Consider the following 26545-nt stretch of genomic DNA (forward strand, 5'->3'; position numbering starts at 1 on the left):
CTCTCCTGTACATCCCATGGGGCAGGGCCCTGGAAACATCCATGTGGAAAAAGCAGCACTCAAAGAAAAACTATGAGAACCACTGAACTACACAATAGCACCATTAAAAACTCACTCTATACTTTTAGTAGGGAGCCGTGAAAGCAATTAAAGGATTTAAATAAATACAAACAGAACTTTTGGTTGTTATGGATTTATTCAAAATCATTATGAATGCATAGAAGTCGATCTCAATGTCAACACACCCAAAGACAAACCCAAAAGCACACAGTACAGCTTTAAAGAATTTAGTGTTATTTTTGGCACGCAACATTCAATCAGCCAAAAATGACTAACATCCTGGCAGACACAGAGAGGAGATGATGAGCTGGGGTCTCGGATATCATCAGTATTAAGGACTGGCCTGCTTACAATAAGTGGTTTATTCTGAGTCCTAATTAAAGGTAGACTACACTGAACCTTTCAGCCATATTCAAAAGCAGCACAGCAGATCAAAAGCTTCAGCTAATTAGCACAGCCATTACTTATATGGCCCTTCTTTCACAGTTTCATTAAGTGTGTGTCCAAACACCTTCCTGAATAGGCACCCGAACACTGCTTTCATGCTTTACAAAGATCCTTTAAATTATGAGTCTGTACTCCAACCCTAACTTTTGTGACTTTTTTAACAGTAGAGTGAAGCCGGAGCAGTGGAAGATAATGAGTGTGAAAAAACATTAGAAAGGCAATGCAGCGGCACCTGCCAGCTGCCACTTCAGGTCCACTCAGCTGCAAAACACATCTAATGCAATGGCAGACAAGGTCCGGAGAGGATGTGGTTTTACAATTAAAACTACACTTAAGCCACATTCACAGTAACATTAGCATCTATTCTAATTTGGTCAACTGCTTTGTCGTGTCTAACTTTTCTCCCTGAGCTTTCTGAACACTTAATTACACACTGCAGGATGTATCAGATCTGTGATGTCCACATTTCCCTTTACATTCCCAAACTGAGATAACAAACCAAAACGTGAGGATTTAGGATTTACAAAAGACAAATTCAAACAAGAACAGGAATATAAGGAGCATCAAATGCAGTAAAATATAGCCATCATTTGTGTCAGTTATGAAAACTCGGTGCAGTTTTCACCAAAGTAATTGCTGATAATTAGAAACATGGTGACATTGCTCGTCTTAAAGTCGAGGTGAAATGAAAAATGTCATTTTAATGCTTTAAGATCACATCCCCGGTAATATTGTGCAACTATTTGACAATATAGGCCAAAATACAGAAAATCAATTTCTTCGTATTCTTATATCAAAATCTGATCATTTTTTCTTCCGGTAAAACTAAATTTCCCGCATGCTTACGTAAGTTAGCACCAAACAATTTCAACCAATCAATCTGCAACATTTAGCCACAGAGCACCAAGAACGCTCGCTCAGTTAGCTAGCTACTGCGCTGTGGAGAACGTTTGTCTACGCCCACTTCTCAACGATCAAATCAAATCCCTCTAATGATATGTCCCGCCTGCACGTCCTGTTTCACTCGGAAATACGTCACGATACGGAAGCTAGAAACTCTCGAAATGCCGTTTCAGCTCGACTTTAAGTGGGCAAAAAACTAACAAAAACAAGCAGTCAATTTATCACTTCATTAGGGGTTTATAACAAGAGCAGTCAATGTTTAACAAGGATTACTTAAATATGCAGATTTAAGAGTTTTTTTTGTAAACTGTTCTTGTTTTCTTTATGTATGTATGAAATAAATGGTAAATGAACTGCACCTATAGAGCGATTTTCTAGTCCTTTCATCAAGTGCCATGCAAGCCACTAATCAGCCAATCATTCACACACATGCATACACGCTGTACCTCTGAGCCACAGCCTATGATACCCTCCTTCTGAGTCTCACCTATGAATTTCTGATAGGTTGATGGTTTCTTTAACTGAGTATATCAGTTCTTTTGCCACCACACCAGACTGTGTGTGGTGATGTGAGGTACTTCTTTTAAGCAATGCCACCATGTTGCCAGGTCTCAGAAATGTTCGTGCTACCAACTAACATGCAAAGTTACCTTTTGCAGCTTAACAAGAGGTAAAATAATTATTTGATAATTTGATTAAGCAAAGGATGCTCTTAAAATCTCTTAACTTTATACTTTTAAAACGTTTAAAGTAGAAACTTAAATTGATCAGTAAACATTACACATAGGCATAAACACACTTGTAAAGAACCCAATAAGTAAACTTTGTGTGGAGTCTTGTTGTTGTTGCAGCTGTTGCATGAATTAAATCAATCAAATATACATGATGATCTACTTTATCTACTTTTGATCTAAGATATCTGCTTATTTTACGCAACTACTATATGTGTAAACACCATTAGATGAGTTCCATATGTGTAGCAGAGAACCCCTCACAAATAAAACTTTGATCTGCAGAGCAAAGAAAATCACTTCAACAACAACATTGATTTTCAGGAGTTTGGGAATGTTGGTTAAATTTCCTTCACCATTACCCGTTAAAGTGCTCAGAGTCACATGGTTTAGTGTCACAGTTAAGAGGGAAAACAACTTAAGTACCTATAACTAAACCATACTGGGCTCCATGTAAACATGAACTGCAGAGAAACAGTGAGTTTAAAGCTTAAGTACAAAATCACGATGGCTGAACTTAATTACAACTTTATCTAGAGAAAAACACCAGTTTATATTAGAAGTCAAAATGGTAAAGAGGAATAAAGAAGTCATTATCATTGTAAGAAAGTTAAACATCCTCATGAGATTATGTTCGATAGTTTCACTTTTTATATTAAGTTGTGTTTCTCCTCTGTGACCATTAACTGAAATGTAGGATAAGTAATCTACTTCCCATATTTCTGTAGGAACATCACACCTCTTTACCGTTTCATGTCCTGTTAATATATCAAATCTTTCATAAAAGACATAATTACATTTCCTGAGATGAAAGAACACCTCTCTAAAACGCTTCCCAGAAAACACATTAAACATAAAAACCATTATTCTTCATCTAATGAATATTTAAACAACTCTTTTTGTGGCATGTGAGAGCTTATGAAATCAGTGCTAGTGTTTCAGGACGATTTTCTCTTTGAGTAATTATTCCCTTTGAGTAAGTGCCAACTTCTACAAAAAACTAAGAATTCACCAGAGCTTCTTTTTCTGTTGTTTATGTGCAAACGAGCATTTGGTTACCTCCTTCCATTCATTTTAAAGAAGCACATTTCTGTGCGACAACAGAAACCTTGCAGCATCATCCCTGCTGTCTCACATTCAGTTCATAAAACAAAGTTACTTTAGTGCCTTTAAACGCCCCAGCTGTAGATGACAAACCTGTGGGTGTTTACCCCAGGATTGATGTTGATCTCAAACGGCAGTGAATCTTGATCCGACAGATCCAGAGCTGCACATCATGCTGGTCACCAGTGATGATGATCCCTCCGCCTCCAGAGCCTCTGCTCCAATCAAGCCCTGCTGGTGCAAGTTGAGGATGGAGTCAGCAATGATGCGGGCCGTTTTCTTCTGGTATCCCCCAGATGTCACCATGAGTATGGGGACGCCGTGGCGCCTCGCAGCCTTGAACACAATCTCATCTCTCTTTATGATGCCCTGGGAGAGAAAGGAGAGAAAAGCTGCTGTGTGAGTTTATCCAAAGCGCAGAAAGTGGTAGTAATTTCTCTGAATTTTGACAAGCTTCTGGCTAATATTTCTATCTATGTTCCCTTCCTCCCCTGAGAAGGAGTGGAGGTCTGGAGGCAGCCATATCTCACTACTCCAGTGGGGAGCACCAAGCCTCTAGGGGCGACACATATGGGAGGTAACACACATCCTTGTTTTTCTGGGGATTAAGAGTAGGAACAGCTTGTGTTAAAACTCTCATTTATTATGGAGCAATTTGTAGCACAAGGATTGGTTTTAATCATTATTAGCCATGACAGAAACACATGTTCGACCAGAACTTTAAATAACTATCATTAAAGATGGACCAACCAAGCGTTTCTTTTTCTTTTTCTTTTTTCAATTTAAAAGCCCAAATCCAAAAATATCTCTGCAACAAATCAGTGAACCACCCTCACTAACATTTTGCAGATTCACCCTATTTGGTCCAATTAAGTGTTGAATTTGCAGGATCACTGGCAGGGAAATTCTTCACACAGGATGCAATGAATCAAAATTTGGCTCTTTGTATGCTTTCAAACTTCTGACGACATGAACCCAGCTGAGCCTGCCAGGTCTTTGAAGCATATCCCAGCTGTCATTGGGCGAGGGGAGGGGTACACCCTGGACTTGGGCTGCTAGATTATGGCAAAAAACATAATCACAATTATTTTAAAATAATTCCTCATTGAAATTAATTGATTATTTATAATTAATTATTTAATAATTATTTAGTCAATAATCACGATTATTGAAAACGATTCCTCATTGACTTTGGGACGTGATATACGTTTAACCGTTCATAACAAAGCTTAGTCCCTGGAGTAAGCCAGCAAGAGCAGCTCTCATCCGCATCATGTGCAACAGCCCAGACCGTCTTGTGGTGAAAGTGTGGCCGTATGTGCCGGGGTTAAGCCTCGGACAGCTCCGTACTGATTTAACCCCTGGTTAAAACAATAATAGTCACCTAATATCAAAGTAATATTTACAGACTGTATTAATAAAAAAAAAAATAGAATTGTTGTGGATGTTTGTTGTGTCAGTACATGGCTGTCTGAGTTATTATCTCGTGGCCACACATTTTAATTATTTTTTTCTCAGATGTCACCAGAGGGGCTCCGTACTTTACTTCTCTCTGTGTGTCGCTCCTTTATTGTTTCGGTCATACGCAACTTGGTGATTTAATTTCAGGTGATTAAACAAATTGGACATGTTCCTTTGTGGTGCAGACACCACCGTGTAACAAATCTTGCACAGTATTTGTTGCTGCTCCTCGTCAGACTCTTTGAAACCAAGTGTTTCCAAACAACCAAATTACTTTTTACTTCTTGTTGACCAAAGGCTCTCTCTCCTTCATCTTGGCTCAGACTGAACTACATGCCACTACAGCCTGCCAGCCTGGCGAGTGAGTGTGGGCAGGGAAAATGGGGTGCACCAATTAACCTAACAAGCATGTCTTTGGACTGTGGGAGGGAGCTGGAGAACCTGGAGGGAACACACGCATGCACAGGGACTCCACACAGAAAGGCCCACTTACAATTCATCCTACTTGAACTAGGAACCTTCTAGCTGTGAATCGACAGTGCTAACCACTGCACCCGGTCCAGCTCAGGAATCTTAATAATCAGATATAATATTAATATCAATAAAAGGAATCAAGCTTGCCTTGTCAAGGACATGAACTCATGTGTCTCCCTCAATGCTGCTGTACAAATGAACCATGCAAGTCAAACATGATGGAGATTCCCCACAATGTGTTTCTCCGAACATATTTTTCTCCCCACAACATGGATAATTCATGGTGTACACACACACACACACACACACACACACACACACACACAGAGACAGTGCTCTCTGGTGAATCTAATGGAGCTCCTCACATTTTAGATTCGATTGATTGCTTTGGGTAAAATTGTTAGAAATGTGAAAAAATCAATTATAATTTCCCGTCTTTATTTCTGAGGTCGATGTTTTGTTGGATAACATAATATAAAGCAGTAAAACACTTACCCCTACTTACATACTTGAGGTTGACAGAATATAAGACACACCGCTCTGTATAACACAGTCTTGAACAACACATCATTAGGACATACCAAACCTAATAGATTTAATACCGCCTCAGTATCATAATAAACCATCAGTGTGTACAGGTGTACCTAATACAATTTGTGTAAGCAATCCTAAAGTCCCCTAAAGTTCCTTCTAGCTCACTGTGGCTGTTTTGACACTCCTCGTGTGAACTGTAAAAAGTGACTTGCTACCCTGCTGAAATACATTTACACCAAGGGTCTCAAAGCGCAGTTACAGCACCTGTGGGGATATAGAGAGTCCTCCGAGTGGGTCCCCATCCAAGATGTCTGTCCCTGCATTGTAAACAATGATGTCAGGTCGGACCTCGTTCAGTGCTCCCTCAGAGTGGAGCTCCACTTTCTGAAGGTACTCAGAGTCTTCGGTGCCCCAGTCCAGCTCCACCTTCCTCTTTATGGCTCCTGGAGATAAAGAGAAATGGAGGTGGGAGTGAAGCATTATGGATACCCACATGAGGCTGTAGAATGTAGCTTCCATCGATAATACCATTATAAAATTGAGCAGTTATGTGGAGCTGAATTTACAGGCCTCGTATATAACGTAGGCTTGTAATTGCTGCAGTTTTTCATGCAATAGCATTTCAACACAGGCACAGTTGAGGCGTGCAAAATGAATTAATGATAACTGAATTCGAATGAAATGCTCAGGTAGGTAATTATGCTTCTCTATCTATAGAATACTCTCGTATGTAAATCCACAGCAGTGCTTTAATTAATATGTACATTTCCAATAATGCATGCAAATGATGAAAAAGGTTAATTAGTAGACCTTTATGTTTCAAAATTCAAACTGAACTAAGCTACAAAAGCTAGAAAGAACACCGCTTTAGGATGTGAAACAGAGTTACTGGTAGTTTTTCAAGTCTAGTTCTGCTTGTTTTGAAGAACACTTAAAAGAAAAAGTGTCCAAAAATTTTACATTTTGTTCTTTGAAGGTAGAAGAAAATAAAGGTGTAGTGAAGGAAATGTATGAAGTACAAATGTACTGTGTGGTTTTTATCTAAAACAAGCCAGAATGTAATTTTATGTTCTTAAGGAGAGAGATGATTATTAAATGTTGTCAATTAATTGCAAGAAGAAGAAGGACACAAGCCAAGGGATGGACACATTTTTAAAGGCACTACTGTGACGTTTCGTCTGCAGAGTTTTGTTTGAAATTAGGGTTAAATGCTAACGTGGTTGCTGTCAGATCAGCTTTAATGCATTGGCATATCAATTTGTGTAAAAGCCCTGATTACAGTGTTGCATAGATTGCTGCTTGACAGATCACCTGCTGAGTGCTAATAGGGTGAGGGGTAGTGCAGAGGGAAAAACAGTAGAATTAAAATGGCCAGGAGAGACGTCAACCAACGTCAACCTCCACCCGAGCAGTAGGAGCAGTGTTAACACACCAGAATGCATCACATATAACAACATTAAAACAATAGTACTGAAATATTCTGTCTAAATATATTAAGTTTACATGAGTACAGTTGTAATAAAGTAAGTTTGACCAAAAAATCAATATGCTCTCACTCACTTTTGGCATGTGTGTCCCCAGGATAAATGTAGCGATTATACATATCCATGATGAACACTCTCTTGTCATCCAAGAAGTCTCGCTCGTGTCCATTTCCCTATAAGAGAGCAGATTTATTTAAAAAAATTAAAGCCCTTTGGCGCTGTCTCTGCTTCTTTAAAATTAATCCCACTATGACAAACTGAATCAAGGAATTGGCTTTTCTCTCTTGATGACTCCTTATTCATGTGTAATACAAAGCAGTCAATAACTCACAGCAGTTTGACAGTCCACTACATTACATGACAGTGCCAAGGCTGCCAAGTGTCACTCAGACCCACTTGTTTACCTGAGACACTGCTATGACTGACAGCACCAGATCAGGAATAAATAGTCTTGTCATCTTTATGCATTAAATGTTAAAAATACTCATAAAAACTCTTTGCTACTCCATCATTTTTCTTATCCTGCCCTGTATTTGTCACCCAAAGTGTCTGGCTGCTGTCAGGACAGGATTAGGCAATGTGCCAAGTTTACTATAACTGGATGAAAAGGAGGATGTATGGACAAGTAGAACAAGTCAGTGTCAGCTGTGCATCACACAGGAGGGACTGTGTAATCCATTGTTGAGTTTCATAAAGAAAAAAGAATAAGGGTTTTGCACATTGTTGCTTATGTGCTGTCCAGCTGGTTCTCCTTCAAAACAAAGTACAATCAAGTGATATGATGCCCATATTATAAAAGCAATAATACAACATTTTGGGACTTGTATTCAGTTGCTTTCTTGCCCATAGTTGATGAGAAAATTGATAGAAATCTGATGTTTGTGAGCTAAATATGTAGGTTTAGCTGGAGGTGATTAGCTTAGCTCGTCATAATCACTGGAAGACGGTAAAACAACCACCTTGGGCCGATCTAAAATTAATAATTACAAATGCAAGCACTTTTCAAATTTAACTAATTAAAAATCTTCAACCTGTAAATAAACATAAATCTAAAATTGGTTACGTTATGATTTTAGGCAAATTGTGGAAATATTGTGGAAATTAAAAAAAAAAAACCATGCCTGTTGTTATCACCTTGGCTACCAGTTTTGATATTAGGCTATGCCTATGGGCTCCAGCTCACACTTAACGCAAATGCATGAGACTGGTTTTAACTTATTATTCAACTCTCAGCCAGAAAGGGATAAGCATATTCCCCCAAAATATTCCATATAGTAGTAGTCAAGAGGATCAACATTTCTGTGGACCCAAGTATCTTGGCATGTTGGCATGCTAATCATTTGGTATTCAAAGCTTCTGTTTGTAGGATTTTTTTTTATGAATTTTGACAAATTTGCCCCAGGAAAGCTGAAAACATGAAAGAGTGGAAAGCAACACATACACTACACAAGTTTTGACCAGTATGTGTGAAGTTACAAACAAAATGTATGCCAGGAAAACTGTATCAAATAGTTGTATATGCATAATCGCATGTAAAGGCTTTAAAATGCTAATGTTAGCATACAGGTCATGGAACATGGGAAGTTGAGTCTACCTGAGGTTGACAATGTAGACTTCTACTTAAACATTTACAATCTGTTTTTGCAGACATACCAAATCAGAGTTTGATTTCTGGAACAATTTATTTTAGAATAATCTAAAAAGATGGACGCTGGAAATCACACTAATCCCCACCTGTCGAAAGGTCTCATTTTGTACAGAAAGTTGTACAAACAGCTCGTGGTTTCGCCCATTCTACATTCCTACAACACCCAGTGTGCATTGTGCCCCTCCCTCTGAAAGGAACGGCCCAGCAAGAGACGCTGGAGTGAAATACTACCGTCTAAAAATCTTCGGGTCTGCAGTCTACATTTCAAACCTGACGATTTTGAACAAGACATGACATCAGAGGCAGGCGTCCTAGATTGAGGAAGGGTAGTTTAGCAAGCTCCCTGGCCTCCGTCAGATGACATGTTTTACATAGCCTGGCAAAGGCTTTTTAGGGCCAATTGGAGAAGTGAATAGCGTCCTCCAAAAGCACAGAGCGAAATTGCATTTTTTTCAACCATTATGGCATTAGCTCCCCATGATAGCATGATAGGACTGAGGTTCAAAATTGGCGAACTGGCCCTTTAATGGTTAAATCTTATCTTCAAATCAGCATTTGCTTTGAAATAGGGTTCAAGAATGAAACATGAGCCGCTGAATTTCTTTTTAAAAGCTGGAAAGAGAATCAAACAGACAGAATACTGTGTTATAGCCGACCCTTCTAATGTGGGTAGGGGTATGTGTGTGGTTATTCTGTTTCAGCCCGCTATCATTTACACATGATTTATTGAAGGTAAACACAGGGAACGTTTGTGGGTAATGGCACTGATCTATGACACAGCGCCTCTCCAATCTGAGGCTGCAGATTTATCAACACATGTGTCCTGCTGCCTTCAGAGAGCTGCAGGGATTTAATGAACTGAAGGAGTGTTCATTCAGTATGAAGCAGCTGTGGGATACTGATATGAGTGAGAATCTGAGATATTCATTCATAGATCAATGCAGACACATTTACCAGCTTTTCTGCTTTATCAACATTTGTTGCTGATTCAAACACATCCACTGGCTGCTCAGTGTTTATCAGAAGAGTTTATTTATAGTAATATGGTCAGAGAAAATATCAAACTGTGGAAAATCTACCATGGCTGCTTGTGATGATTGTTGTGCCACCATGAAAATATGGCCTCAAATGATCTTATTAACTCATTGACTGGATCAATGAAGTACAACATTCTCATTATGAGCTGTCTGGTTTTACTACAGGCATTTAGAGATACTGAAAAAAAGACTTAATAAATACAAAACAATTTTCCTCCCATATACTCCTCACTGAGTTCTAGCCACCTTACAACAGATTGTCTTAGCCTTTAGATGCTTTCTGGGAAACTAGAGAAACAATCAGTGGTTGTTCAGAGGTTTGTCTGTGTCCCACAGTGTGTGACAGGCAGATGGATGGACCGACTGACTGGCATTAGCACCCTCATCTATTAGTTTGCCCTCCTGGTGTAATGAGGCAAAAATAGGGAATTTCAATTGGCATGTGCTGATTCATTACTTTTGTGACTCTATAGAAACAATGAGCTCAGTTACTGATCAACACCCATCAAATCTAAATACACAAAACCAGGCGGCTGTTTGAAGTTCAAGACGGTCAGCTGGAACTAATTTCTATCTACTTTTACTCTCTTTAGAACCATAGACCTTAATAAAGTAAAATTCATTGTTCAGTTCATGAAACTTGTAACTATGCAAAAATTATAACCAAACTTTATTTGGCAAAAAGAGGCACTAACATTAGTCTCCTGTCTGAACACCATCTTCTAACTGCTACTAGAAAGTACCAACCCCAGATCTGAAGCTTACCTCTTAGGATAAAAGTAATGTGTGCAATCTTGATGCACCTATAGCCCTTGTTAGCATAGTAAGTAATGACCAGAGTGGCGAAAGCTAGACAGGCATGAGCCTTGCAGGCTGGCTCTGCTGGAGAACTGTGCTGTATAAAGCACTAATAGAAGGTCTTGACAGTGTTTGTACCATCAGAATGCTTCACCATGTTATATAGTAAAACTACAGCAGTACATCTCTAAAACATATGGAGAACATATGGAGAACTATGGACCACCTTGAGTATAGTGTTGGCTTTTCAGTTTGCACTGTATGGATAAACCAGAAAACTCAAATTGCACTGAAGGCTAATGCAAGCTTCCTTGAGACAATGACTAAATCAACATGTAAGTGAATACTCTGCTCTGCCATGCCTCTAAAAGACAGTCTGACTCTATAAATCAGCTCATATGCTGCTGAGCTCCTGCTGCCTGTAGGCTTATTAGTCTTATCCTCCCCCCCACATACTTTACAATGAAAGATTGCTGTTTCACTGCCATTTGTTAGTGTCAGCCAAAAGCCTTCACTGCTGGCTTCAAACAGCCTTTCCTTCAGTTATTTCCTCCCTCACAGAGTTCAAACATCTGTATTGAATATTAGATCTATTCTATCACGATTTAGCAAAACACAATTAAAAGGGCAGGAGAACTGGAGCATATAAAAAAAAAGAGGAATAGAAAGGATGTTGTTCATGGAAAATGTCCATTAATGGATGACAGGACGATGGTGAGGGTCCACTGATCATTAACGGCCATAGTTTCCTCTAAATCTTACACGTCAGGAACATTCATATTCATTTATAAGCATTATTTAGTCAGTGATACTAATATATTTCTAAATAGACACATTTGATTGTGCTAAATAAAAAACACAATGGATGGACTGATGTATTAAGCAATACTGTATACATTTGCTGCTGAGGAAGAAACAGATGATTCACAGAGAGACCGATATACTGACAAATAACATCAGTGAAAAAACTGTTCATAAATACTGTTCATCCAACTTTTTACATTTTGTTAGAGTGTAGTTTGTTGGTTTGGATTACAACATAATGTATAAATATGAAGTGTATGAAATATGTTGAGTTTGCCAGGAATTATCTAAATTCCTTTTGGAAGTCAGGTAATATAGTATAAATAGTGATACAGTGTGCTTGGGGTCGGGGGCCAATTGCTGTGTCACACACGCAATATGTTCACCCAGGTGACCAGGATTTGGGTCCCTTGTGAGACCAAAAGTCAACATTGACTTTCTTCTTTTTCATTTCACACATAAGGTAAAGTCATTTATGTTATGTATGTAACTAAATATTTGTATGTAACTTTACTGACTGAAGTGCTTAGGTGCTTCCTACTACTTGGGGTACATATTTCAACCCAAAGCACGATTTGTTTTCTAAACCTAAACAAGTTTTCTATTGTCGCATACAAAATCTACTTATTTTAACAGAAATTGCTTTCTTTTTTGGAACCAAACCAAGTCAAGATGGCTAAACTGCAATCAATATGTTCCTACACTGATTTAGTTATTTTAACGCAATAAGTGAAATACATCAAAACCATCTCAGAATGTGCCATACAAGTGAGTAAAACACGAACAGTTTAAGTAGTAGTGGTGATTATGTTGCTCTCCCGTTGTCTATTGAAAGTTCACCAATGTTTGTTCTCTTTTTTAGTTCAAGTGCTACAACATGTAACGGCGGTGGATGGTCTATAAAATAAAATCATCCTTTGGGTGCCATTTGATACACACAGTGCACACCACATACACAGTTCAAAAAAGAATGCTGGGAATATGCCTCACAGCAGGGCTCCAGTCAAGCTTGTTATAAACTGAACCTAAAATTGATCATTAGTGTTTTGTTGTTGAGCAACACAGCTGTCTAGGCCATAATCTCAATTTATGTGAAGAAGAGAGCACTTTAAGTGTCATGTTTCAGGGTCCTAATTAAGATTTTACTGCATTTATCCAATATTTCCCTCAGCCCAATTATCTGCTGAGAGGGGCACTTGAAGCCAATCTCCATGCCTTTATGCAGATTTGCTCTTTTTGCACTTCTTCATGAATTATTTACTCAGCATCTGTATTGATCTCGGGTTTGTGTCAACAGGTAAAGGCACATCATTCCCAATGAGCCATAGCTCAAAATGTAAAAAGCTTTATTCCTGGAAAATAGCCATGGACCTCAGAAACCTTGAGACATCATCAATTTTAAAACAGTTCTCAGGGCTAATTGGAGGCTGATACACGTCATTATGTTAAAAGCACACAGTAAGAATAAAATATGATAATCAGACTTTCAGAAATGTTGAGTCATTGTTCTATACAGCCAGCGTGAGCTACGTCCACTAACAGTTCGCTGATGAATCAGAATCTGAATCAGGTTTTGCCAAGTAGGTTTTCTCATGGAGGAATTTGCTGTGGTGTTTTGGTGCTTAACTTTAAACACAGTAAGTAGAATATAAAGAAAAAACAACACATAAAAGCACATTTGCAACGATTAGAACAACACCCGATCAGCTATTCAAGTTCTAATACAGTTTAAAGCACAGTGTGGGGAAGTTCTTCCCTGTCTTGCCTACGCACCTGTCAACAGTAAGGTGTGAATGAGCCTTCACGCTAAAAATCGATAAGGCATACGAAACAGTTCCACATACTGCCTTCTACCAGCAATCAATTTTGCCAATTTTGTTTCTGGAGTTGATATCTTCCTATCTATAAGCACACCACACCACTAGAGTTCATCAATAAAGACTTACATTTTTTAGTGAAAGATTTGAATGTATACAAGTTTAAAACTGCAGATATATGATTATATTTATCAAATGTAAATGAAGGTTATGGTGTCCTTACAATGATTAAAGTCAGTAGAAAACTAGATTGCTAAGAACAAGGATACCGATGGAAGTGTTTGATGTAGAACTATAAATTCTGAAAGACTTTGTGATGTTCACCATGCATTATATAGCAAAACTGGCATGCACTCAGCTGTTTGCCAGTGAGATGTTTTCAGATACATTCCACTGAATTTGACAGTGAGGGCCAATTTATCCCGCAGGGAGCCTCATTGATTGGTGTGGTGGTAAAAGGGGGGTTATCTTGTCATCAATGTCAGCCTCTTAGCAGTGATGCACAATGACATAGAGAGATGTAATGGTGTGGGCTCACCTGATGAGCATCCAGATCAATGATGGTAGCCTTGGAGATGCCTTCCACTCTCTCAAACAGAAACTGAAAAACAAATAACATATTTGCTTTATCTCTGGAATGGCGGAGCAATAATCTAAACTTTGAACGCATCATCCTTTAAGATAAACTTACACTCTTGTGATGAAATTGCATTAGAGTGTACAGAAGTACACACATTTGCATAAAAATCTTGTTAACTTAAAGCTCCTGTGAGGAGTTTTTCGCCGGTTATGAAAAAGACTGAAATTTGTTCTGATTACTCTATGTAACCTACAAAAGCAAACCAGACCATCAGCGACAAGATTGATTATTTCTATATAGTTATTATTAATGCCTGAAACCGCTGGATGATATTTTTTGTTAAGAACCACCACTTAAGCATGTACAGGACAAAATCAGCAAAGAGATAAGAGGTACGGCTTTGTCCACAGGGGGCGCCAAAATCAACACAAACTGAAGTTCCTCACAGGAGCTTAAATACTTCCTTTTTCATGAACACAGTTATCTATATAACCTTTACTTTAATTGAACAGGTTAATGCTGCTGTCACACTGTCTGCATTAATTCTAAGATGCAGTGTATGGTTTGTCCTAAAAACTGCAGGAAATTCAACTGCTAACTTACTATAAGTAGTTTTTTAGTGGTTATGAAAAGATCTTAAATTATATTTTATATATATATATTTATATATATATAAAATATAATTTAAGATATATATATATATAGTATATATATATATATATAATAATGTAAAACTCACAAACCACAACAGCCAATGTTTACATGCTCCCTGGTAAAGTGTAACTGGGAGTAGTTCCTTACCCTGACAACGGCTAGTTGGAGGATATTTTATGTATGTGTATATTATGTATATGTAATTTAAATTCTATTTTTGAACCTGCATTGTTTCTGAGGGTGCAGCAGTTTGGGCAATTGCAGCCAGTTAACCTTGTTGGCAACCAGATGATCTTTACAAAGTGAGGCAGTATTAAATCTGGGAAACATATTATACTTTTCTTGTCATATCTATATATTCTATACATTCAATTCAAAACAGAGTCCTACTGTAGTTACCTGAGTAGATGCTTACTTGACTGGATATAAGGCAATGGGACATAGAGAGGACTTAGACTGTGTAATTTTCCCTTTTTAGTAACCTAGTGTCACTTTAGAAAAACTGAAAGTGAAAATATAAAGGTTTCTCACTACATGTGCCTACAGCCACTATTGGAGTTACTGTTTCTAAAGATGTTAGATTATGCATGACATCAGTCTTACCTTGATGGCCAGAGTGATGTCAGCATAGGCACAAAAGCCCCCTCCCCTGTCGCCGGAGCAGTGATGGAAGCCTCCTCCTGGGAAACAGAAAATCCACTGGCTCAATGTTAGGGCCATTAGACAAGCAGAGCAGGTCACTGCACATCTGACAAGTCTTTTATTCTAAACGACCATAATTGGCGATTTAAAATGGGCTGTTATTGAGTTTATTGCGGCTTATAAAAACGTCTGCTGTCCCCCTGTGGTATAACAATGGGTGTACTGACACCACAATGGGCCTGCTCAATTGCTTCTTAAATGCCTGAAGAGCAGCAGAGATGTACAGAGATGGAGGGATAGGCAGTGAAGGGATTCTTTTTAAAATAGGGATGATTACCATTAATTCAGGTTAAGAGTTATAGTACCCTCTGCCCTGCTATGCTCATGTTCATTAAGCTATACTGTAGAGTAGAATATTAATAAAGGCCAGTAAGGCGAAGGGTGAAATATGATTATCATTTATTGCCTGGCTTGCAAAAACAGCCTTTCTAAGCCTCTACGTCTTCGCCGTGTTGAGTCACACAATATGCAGATGTCAGATTCATTTGAATAGCCTTTATATCTATATTAAAATCATGTTTATTGATGCAGAACAATCTTCCCCCCTGATTCTTCAACAGACGGTGTGAAGCAGCTGAGCAAGCAGAAGGTGGAAAGTAAAAGTCTGATGCAGCTTTTTTTGCTCCCTGCTTGGCACTTACTGAGGGGGGGGAAGGATGACCCCCGGCTTCTCAGCCAAGGACCCTCCTATTCAATCAGTGTGGCCACTGATGGAAGCAAGTTAGAAAACATATATGTTTTCATGATGCAGATCTGGTTGAAAGAGTGCTGGTTACATACTATAAGCCCAGATTCTAGGAGTATAAGCCGACACTGACACACTGACTGTAACAGGAAACTCACTCTCACATATTGAAATAAATGTGTAGTACAGAGGGATTGTTTATTCATTGCTTATCGGCATCTGTACAAGGAATTCACTTACCTACATTTATAGCCCATCCTCGGTCAACAGCCAGCTTTCCTGCCTGTTGAAGACATTAGACTTATTTTTTCATGATCAACATAGAAAGCTGTATTAATATGAGCCTTTCTGAGTGAAACAGAAAAACAATTTGGGAAATAAATTGACCTTTTACAAATATTCAAAAAAATTGCTTTTGCAGTCACCACTGTTTATTGGATTGCTGAAAAAAACCCACAATTTCTTTATGAAATTAGAAATATGACTCTAGGCGATGACTTCAATTACTGCTTTTCAGTGCAGAGCACATATTCGAATTAAACACTGCATATGCTGTAGGGTTTACCAGGGTTTTTCTTTCCATTTGTAAATCTGACCTCCATCCATGTAGGGCACATTCTTAGCCTTTAGATTTACATTCACACATCAAGAGACATTATCGGCTTCCTTCTAGAGGTCTTTTGTTCTTTCTGTTCAGCAGCAATTGTGTTAAAAGCAGTAATCACATTTTAATGTATTGCATGACCTATAGCCAGCAACCCCCCTCAACCTCCCCGCTGTGATCACAGCAGTAGTGTATAATTTAAAGGTTCTGGGTTTTCAAATAATAGCCAATATGTCTCTTTACAAGTCCTGTCAAACTGCCCTGAAGTGGACTAAAATAAACTCTAACAGCACGATATCACTGTTGATAGTCAAATCAGTGCTCGAAGAATGAACGAGATTTTCCAAAAAATATATATACGTATAAACAGTATATGTATATAGACACATGGAAAGAGAATCACTTTCATCATCTCATATAACCATTGCTTTGATGTGCTCAGGCATGGCAGACTTGAAACACAGAGAGCAATGCACTAGATCTGATCAGCAGTCGAGAGGTGGTTAAAATTAGAGAACCGAATCAAAAGCAACACACAAAAATTGACCTCAAACTGCCAAACAACAGCTACCCTTTGTCCTCATGGCTTTGCTGACCCCTGTTGCAAGAGACATGCAAAAAGAAGGCATTCAGAGTATCTAAGCATAAACCTTTGGCCAGTGGGCAGGTAGCCCCGAGCCAATTACAGCATCCAGACTGAGGACTGGACTCTATAAAACATAGCAACCAGGTATAATCACACAACAATATTTCTTGTTATATCTTTACAACGCTTATATTACTTTAATGTGTAAACAAGCATGCAAAATTACTATTTATGATGTAACTTTTCCAAAGAAGTAGTTTGTGATCCATAATTCAAGCAAAATGATTAAATAATATGAATATTATTACATCATCATGAAACAATTCAAATAGCGGTTACACAAACAGTAATTCATAATGCCAATGTAACGTTAATGGGGGAGAGCCTGAAAGAGCTCTGAATCAAAAGTCACTGTACATATCTGATAACTTACACTACTTGTACAATACAGGGTCGATAGATAAACTGCTGTTTGTTAACAAATAACATAATGTCATTTTTCCTGTTATTATTACAGTTATTGTCATGTGCTTGTAAAGCGTCATGTTTTTCTTCGAAGGAAGGAACACAAATTTCTTATTTCACTCAAGTATACCTTTCCCCACAATAATAAAATATTTCTTGAAATGTAAACGTAGTAACTGGAGCACACACTTACCTATAAAATAACCCTGTGTGGTAAAAGACATTTTCACTTTACCTCAAGGAATCTTAAAATATGTTAAATCCACTCCTGAGAGCATTTTTCCTGAGAAAAAGAGATCTGTGCTTTGTTTGTCTCAGATGTTGATCAACTTAATCTAGATGTGCATGGCTTTGCATGAGGAAGGTGTTATTTGGAGCCAGTCGCTCCACTGGCTCATCCTCTGTAGAGGCCACTGAGAGCTTATCTAGTATATTTATTTATTTATACACTTCACAAACAAAATACATTCTTACATTCTTCTCTCTAGTTCTCAAGGATTAATGTCCAAAATGTCTCATCAGAATCAGATAAATCCTAATATCAAAGACACATTAGCTACATTCAGGGAAATCCCAAGCAGACTCAATACTGTATGTTTTTTTCCCACTAAGAGGAATGCTGTGACACGCACAGTTGTAGCAGCTTCTCTCAAGGTCAGGTCAAGATTTCTCCCTATGGTGAAAAAGGGGACTTTACTAACATGTAGGACGTCTGAGGTGAGGAGATATGAGATGGGGAGATTATGTGTAAATACCAATATGACTCTCTTATGGATGAGTAATAACACATTAACATGTGTGCGCACAGTCCAGCCATGGCGCTAACACTGGAAAACAAGCACTCAGCGTAAGAGTGAGAGGACCAGGCATATTTTACTATAGCCCTCTAATTGTATCTCCACAACTCCACCAAACCATTAGACCCAGAATGCATCTCTTTGAATGAAAGGACCTTTATGTATGATACTAGGTCTAATATAATTTGTAATTAGATCAAATAGATGTAGCGGAAACAATACAATGTGACTTATTTGCCATCATATTTGCTTCATGTTAGTTGCTTATTCCTTATTCTTCTATTTCAATAACAAGAGGACCAACGCTGGCTCCTACTTCTTCCTCATGCTCCACTGAAAAGTTATCTGCTGCACAAAAGAACAACAAGATCAATCAAGAGTTTTTGGTAGGAGGCAACTCACAAACTATTCCTCAACAAACATTCAACCCAGAAAATTTGAGACATAAAAGGAAAGAAAGGCAATGATCGGGGAAAAGACAACAAACAATTTCTATGTTCTACAGGAGATAACAGAAATGTGCTGTGCCTTGTATATAAAAAGAAAGAATTACAGGGATGAAATCCAACCACAATTTCACTCTATCCCAAACAAAGGTGCAAGGATATTTCTAATGTATCACCAACCTGCTGGATGTGAGGCAGTTGTGGGTAAGCTACCGCCTCTGACTTAACGCCTCTGCACCTCTCGTTCAGTTTTCTTAAACAGAACTGCTAGGTTACATTGTGAGGGCTTCTCTGATTTTTCTCTACCCTCTTCACTGGTTTACTGTGGTTGAAGAGATAGAGTGGTCGTCCACACATTGGAAGATTGGCAGTTCAACCCTTGGCTTTTTCCAGTTTGCATGTTGAAGTGTCCTTGGGAAATATACTGAAAACATCTGAAGGTTGTGCGGTCGGTGTTTGAGTGCGTGTGTGAGTATCACAATAGAATGCCATTGGTGTATGAATGTCACAGGTTACTGTGGTTTAGTTTTGTATTTAGTTTTTATTCATGTTCTGACATAATTTCCTGTTTTACTTTGTCTCTCGTGTTGAGCCAAGTCCTGCCTTTGTGTGGATGATGCAGCGTTGGCGGTCCGGCCAGCACCTTCACCTGATCCACCGTTGAATAGAAACTAAATACAAAACTGAACAAGAATAACTCATGACAATCAATGTGTTTGTGAATTGGGTAAACAGAATGTAGTGTAAAGAGCTTTGGGTTTCAAAAGACTTGAAAGGTGCTATATAAGTAGAATTCTTTTATCCTTCTCTTCAGGGCGCAGTCTTTGTCCCACTACTGTTCTTCCTTTAATATTTTCTCTTGACTCAGCCTTCAAACAACTTTCCCCTCTTGTGCTCTGACCCAATGACAGGTTACAGAACTTCTACACAAAGGGTTTAGCTCTCCAAATGCATCCTGTCTCACAACTGCAAGTTAGATCTGTTAACAACTTGTGACTTGGACATGCACTCTGCAAGGGTACCTGCATTAAAATTACTAAGACAATTCCCCGTTTGTCCAAATCTTTGGTGTGATACTTTTCAAACTAAGCTCTCACATTCATCATCATCCTTCCAGTATGATATGAGAGATATTAGACCTTCTCAGAAGAAGTCTGAGAAGGTCCTGGCCCTTCTAATTTAGGGCTAGTTGCTTTTAGTGCTATAAGTGGCTGTGGAGCTCCAACAAAAGTGACAGTTTCCATTTTTTTCGATCACAACAGTAATTATTTTAGCAATTACACCTTGTTTTTAATGCGGCATCTTCTAACACAAAGCTTAGATGAGATGTTTAGTTTCAAAAGGTTGACTACACTTGGAGAATGTCTCCTGTTTCATATGTAGTACTAATTGTCATCTCTAGATCGTGGTAACATGATGTATAGTGCCTCAGAAGAGTCTTTCATTAGAGATGAAGCAGTGTTTCGTGGGCAACAGCCCAGCAAATGTAAATTCTATGGAGCTCTACACAGATCAATGATCTGAATATCTTATAAGCTTCTTCTCTTTACGTCATAAAGTAATTGTATGTTTGTTGACACTATAATATTGTTATAATTCTATAAAATACTATACTATTCCATAAGTCCATAAAGTCATACTCAGATCTCTTTGAAAATATAGGCTAATCATAGATCATGGAATTTAAATGTTGAAGTTACAGTGTATGATAGGATATTGATATATTTAAGATGTTTTGGAGGCAATGCCTTCAATTTCTGTATTCAATGATAAAATATTCAATATTTTTAATGCTGGGTGCAGGGGGAGCTGCATGTGTGATTTGTGATGCACCTGCAGAGCTGTTATTATTTGATAAAGGTAACAAAGACAATAGCGGATCACTCCATTATTTGATGGCGCTACGCTGCAGATCATTATCTCTACTTCCTCTGACAAATTATGGTAGATAGCAGGAAGATGGGAAAAATATGTTAATATTATCAGCTACGAGCAAACACATAAAGAGGAAATGAAGCTCTAAGTTTCCTACCATTATTGTTCCTCCAGTCTGTGTCCGCAAAGGCCTCAACACTCTGCGCTGCACCAGGAAGTTAGGCAGAAACATGAGAGGTGGGATTTCTGTGATTGTTGCCACCACCAAAGACCACTAAATGGAGAAACAAAGTATTAGACACACTTTTTTGTCATATGACTCCATCACTTATAAGGCAAACAATACCGCTGGTGGACCTCCATTGACTGAAAGGTGCAGAAAGCATAACAGAGGGGAAAATAACACATTATGCTGTAATGTGTGCCTACCACAGTTTGGATATTAAGGTGTAGAAAAGGTGACTAAAGAAATACAGAATTATGCTGCCAGGGGATTCAGCCTTGAGCATGAAAACAGGACAGCACAAAATAATGCAAATTCACAACAGAATACTGATATACCTCTGCTGAACCCTCCCAGACTTGGCTCTGTATGCGGTGGAGCAGAGAGTGAATAAATAGGCTACAAAGTCTTTCAGCGTGATAGAAACACTGCCATCAGTTCTATATTTCCTGCCAAAGACACTCCCTTTGAGAGATTTAGAAGCACATCTCAGTATTTTCATATCACCAACTGTATGAAATGTCCACAAACAAGTGAACTGCAGCCTATAAGTTCCACTTTGGACAGAAAAACCCAAAACAAATGTGGATTCTTATTAACTCCAGAGGCCCATAAATGAAAAGTGCAAGAAACTCTTATTGACTGAAAGGGCTCAGAGAGGTTTTATCTTCTGAATATGATTGACATGATCGATTTGAATGACGTCAATTCCCCCAGAAGATAACCCCTGCATTTCTGTGAGAACTCTGTACTCTGTTATATCAACTCCAACATTATAACATGAGGAGGAAAAATGCCTAATGAAAGGAACATTTTCCAGTTTGGTTCAAATCACATGGATGCAAATAATAAATGTGAAAACAAACTAACAATTCAATTTAATAATAACCCAATTAAATATGATAGTTCCCTCTTCATCTGCAGCACTACTGAGGGATGCATGTAATACACAGAGGACATGAAGAGGAATGACATGTGATGAAGTCATAATGAGAGATGCTGCAAAGGTTGGAGGATTAAAGAGACCTTTAATCTGTTGAGGTAGCGTTTGGTGTGAACCACCAGCAGATCCTCTTCAGTAGCTTCTCGGGCTTCAACAAGGTTCCCATCAGTGATGAACTCCTCCTCTGGGAGAAAGGCAGTGAATCATTAGAGACATAAGTCACATAGGCTCGAAACTGAGAGTATTAATTTATGACACTGATTTTACATGTAAAGCGTGATCCGTGACACCAGTCGAAATAAATAAATCTTGATAAACAAGGTGTAGTTAAGAGAAAGTTCAATTCTGACTTCCAAAGAGAAAAAGTATCAACAAGTTCTATCTCATGGATTTCAGCACAGGCAGCTATTCCATATCCTAAGTTTGCCATTAGCAGGGTGTGTTTGATGAAATATTTCTGCTGAACCAAGATGTCATTAGTTACCAAGTTAGTTTGCATGCATTACTTAACAGGAGAAACTTAAACTGGAGCTTGACCAATACAGTGACATGGTCAGTACTATTTAAGCTTATTACATACTGTATACATTGGTAAGTATAAGAATTTATCAGTTATACAGTATATCTATATCAAAGACAAAGATATGTTTAAGGTCTTCTTTACATTGTTTGCACTGACAAGTTTAATTTTTAAACTGTAAAAAGTCCTGCAAAGAACTGTACTCACATTTTTTATTAGCTAAATTTAAGGGAACCTTAAATTGGGTATCCCTTAATAGAAAAATAATGATATGGATATAATGTATATGTATATATTTACTTTCAAGCATTTTGTTAATTAAGATACAATATTTCCATCTGATCCAACGAGATGTGCATTCATGTTTTCATGCCATATAAAGCAGGGGTTCTCAAACTTTTTGGTGCCAGGGAACATTTTCCAAGGACCTCCTCATGATCGTAACACCCATTAAGCATATGCTTAATACCATTAGCACTCTTAGATGCCAGTGGAACTATTTGTATTGTAAAACTATTTTATAATATTATAAATATTTCCGACCTGTTTCATAGTGATAAACAGAAAACAGTTCAATTTGAATCATGTTAATACCACTTATATACTTTAAAACAGAGGGTCATATTATTCAAAATTCTTGTGGACTCAACTTGACAGCATTTATATTGTGGTCCTAAATTGTCCTCATCTGTAGACATGCAGTTTTTATGATACAGCACAATTTTATGATTTATTATACATTTATTATAATTATTTCACAGACCCCCAGGCTATGATTTGAGAACCACTGATATGAAGGACTTCAGTCAAAATTGCAATAGAATGATATTCAGGTAATGGTGCGATTATTACCACCAAAAATAGTGTGTTATTACTATATGAGGATTCTAACATGATTTTTCTTGGACCACTGAAACAAAAAAGTTGCTGTGCTCTACCAATTTCCTCAATGACACAAGCTCCTTTAGAAAACTTTCTAAATATGCAGATACATTTGCAATATTATCCACTCATCCCCTCCCTCAATAATTGCAAGTCTAAATAAAAATAAATCAAAGGTTTTCCTCTGTCAGCAGAGGCTCTGTTCTTCATTTGCACTCTGAACTTCTAAAAGTTTTGTGAGTTCATTAAGCTGTGTACGACACTTTCTGTGTCAAAGACAATCGACGGTGCAATTTGACAACAACTTTGTGTGAAGTCGTGCCAGTTAGCAAGCCACTGTTTTCCCTTGGCCTTGGAACCTGTGTTGGGCCTCATTTACTGCACCTGAAAAGACTCCCACAGGGAGTTTTCTCTAATTATCTGTGCTCTATTGCTCTGCATTTCCCCTCTTCAGCTACTATATCTCACCTCTTCACTCTCTCCTCTTTGTTCTCTACCTCTCTGATCCACTCTGAAAGATTCCATATACATCAGCTTGGGGAGATGTCCTCCCCGTCTACCACTCTGTTTCTCATTCTCTTACCTCTCAAGAAGTGAATGACTTTCCCCCACTTCCCTGAATCAAATGGATGGAGCTTTTCGAGGCCCATGAAGGTGATGTTGTAGTCTGGGTGGTACACAATGGGCAGACATGTTCGAGGGAGGCTGGTGTACAACTCAGTGTGGTGAGGGCTGAAAGAAGAAAGTCATAAAGGTGTTCAATCCAGTGCTGCTGCATAGGATTTACATGAAGTGATTTCCCCAGTGGCTTAAAAGTTATTATTGGAACTGTCTTTCTGTTTGTTTGTGCTGCTTACCTTCTTTTCCCTTCATTATCTTCTTTGTGAGACATCTTTTTCAGGCATAGCTGTTTTCATCTGGTGAAAAAAAGGGTAGATTATCAAGTGACAATTGAATTTATTCATTTGACAATGCTAAAAAATATTTACAGTTACTCTTAGAACATAATAATTCAGATCTAAAAGAAGATACAAAAATAAGGAAAAAAAAGCTTTAACTGCACAATTGAGTCAAAATTCACAATTACAAGTTACTGCACAAGTCGAGATGGGAGCTAAGGCTGGGATTACTGTGGTAGCATCTCTATTACTTTGAAAATAGAAAACAGTTTTACTCTTCACTCCACGCGGCTTCAAACCCAACAGAGAGAAACTTGCGGAACATCTTGCTGGGCTCTGAAGTACATTTTCTCTTTGTTGGTAGGTTTGTCACAGAGGTTTTAGACTATCAGCATTTATGTGTAGCCCTTTTTACACAGAGATTCCGCAAAGTAAAAGTACAAAGGCAGCATGACAAAGCTCCGTCATTACGCCGTCTTTGTGCTTTTACTCTGAACTAAACAGCGCCCTAATATTAGTGTCCCAGTGTGTGATTTTACACAGAGCGTTACGGCATTGCGGAAGCAAAGAGGCTCAACATTACACAGATGCCGTTTCACCACTCTTACTACCTCCGCTGCTGATTCATTGGTGGAACGACTTTGCCCTACCATTCTACCTCTGTGACATATACACAGATGGCAAGGGGTAACAGCTGTGTAAAAGGGGCTTGTTTAACCCTGTGTATTAAAAAGGCAGGGCATTTAACATATACAGGAAGTTAAATGACCAACACACCACCATTTCTGTTTGAATAAATGTTTTTAGATGTTTAGTCTGGGCTGATAGCACCTCAGATATATCACTATATTATGCAGTTCCAGACAGCATAACGACAGATTAAAGTAAAGAAAGAAGAAGAAGGGATTAAAGTAAAATATCATAAACAAGTTTAATTATTTGTTTACTGATTAACTATCTAGATGAAAAAATGTCAAGGCTGTCTGAAAAAAATCTGCAAAATGACTGCCAAAGACTTTAATCATTTACATTTACTAATTTTTTACATAATATTTATTGTTGCATCTAAAAGTTGTACATAATTTATCATTGATATTATCATTATTTTGTATTATTGTTGTCTGTATTTTATATTTCATTTGATAGGCCTAACTCCTTTTGTCTATCTGTAAGTCAAAAAAGGATTCCCTCTGACAGTAAGAAACACTTTTGCATAACAACACAACATAGTTTTTACTATGAACATTTTGCCTAATAAAGAAATGTTCGAAGTGCACTATAATCATACTCATGAACTAATGAATACAGAAGCAAGTAATTGATTATTAATACGAAGACATTCTGCTTGTACAAATGGTTCCTTTGCCTCCAGGAATGAAAGGAGTACACAGTACAAATACATGCAGTTGTTTTTTGAACAGATAACAGGCTACAGAGAGAAAACACTGCTGTTTGGCCACTGATAACAGTGAGCCTTTATTAGCATTAGTGCAGTGTTTGCATACAAAAATCCTTTCAAAGTCTCTTCAGATGTTAAAGCAGACTGACCGGTGATCCAGCTGTGATCAGCTGCTACCATAGGGCTGCTACCTCCATCAGAAACGGAATGCGCTATTACGATTTAGAGGAAATTACGTCGTATTTTTGTAACAACACATACACTTGTTTCCACTTCATCTCTCCAAGCATCCTCGGTTGTAGGGACTGAGACCCAAGGAAAAGACGCAAGTGAGGGAAACATGGAAAAGACTTTGGAGTGCATCCTATTCGACCGCAGCCTGTTTCCGCACATGCGCAGTAACAGGAAAACATTTCCAAAGACGCAACGGCATACGGAACTGTTTCAGTGTATTCATAAATCCCCCATACAATTTGTGTGCAGACCGTCAATGATTATACCCAGCTAATTTTAGCGTTGTGAACGGTAAAGGTCACTACAGCTGCGGTATGAAACAGCCTGGAACGGTATCACAGGACAGAGGCTAGAAACAGCCGATGTGACTCACCTGCTGCTATATGTGGAATAACGCTGGACACCGAAAAGCTGCTGGAAACAAACCGTGACTGGACAATTTCACTGTATTTCCTTCCCGACAGGATTTAGCTCGATTTAATTGCCAGTTCCAAGCAAATAGACATAAAACGTGTATTCTAGACAATGTTTCTTTACAGTGTCCCTGTTCCCTGCTGCCACTCTGTTACGTAGAATACGCGCGAGCTCCGTCAGTTACGTTCACTGCGCACAAGGAGATTTAAAGAAGAAGCACTTACTTCATAAAGCTTTCACTTTCTCCTTAAACTTAACTTTAACTTTCTGTTCTGAACATTTTGTTTAAAAGCAGATACAACTCTTTTGCAATTTTTTACTGCCGTTTTTTTAAA

General features: G+C 38.2%; 1 protein-coding gene across 1 annotated transcript; it reads right to left on the reverse strand.

The window, feature by feature from the left end:
- Positions 1–185: 185 nt before the first annotated feature.
- Positions 186–26335, reverse strand: hdac11 (histone deacetylase 11). The gene is made up of 11 exons (XM_069678063.1): positions 26170–26335; positions 24122–24181; positions 23848–23996; positions 21946–22046; positions 20854–20970; positions 16164–16206; positions 15140–15216; positions 13841–13903; positions 7275–7371; positions 5979–6157; positions 186–3614 (listed from the first exon to the last, which is right to left on the reverse strand). Exons 2-11 carry the CDS (start codon positions 24154–24156, stop codon positions 3372–3374), a joined length of 1104 nt encoding a protein of 367 aa, XP_069534164.1. The 5' UTR covers positions 24157–24181; positions 26170–26335; the 3' UTR covers positions 186–3371.
- Positions 26336–26545: the final 210 nt, after the last annotated feature.

The sequence above is a fragment of the Semicossyphus pulcher genome, unplaced genomic scaffold (genome assembly GCF_022749685.1).
Source record: "Semicossyphus pulcher isolate SPU_LCO1_2020_fin unplaced genomic scaffold, fSemPul1.0.p SCAF_3, whole genome shotgun sequence".
In the NCBI taxonomy this organism is placed as follows: domain Eukaryota; kingdom Metazoa; phylum Chordata; class Actinopteri; order Labriformes; family Labridae; genus Semicossyphus; species Semicossyphus pulcher.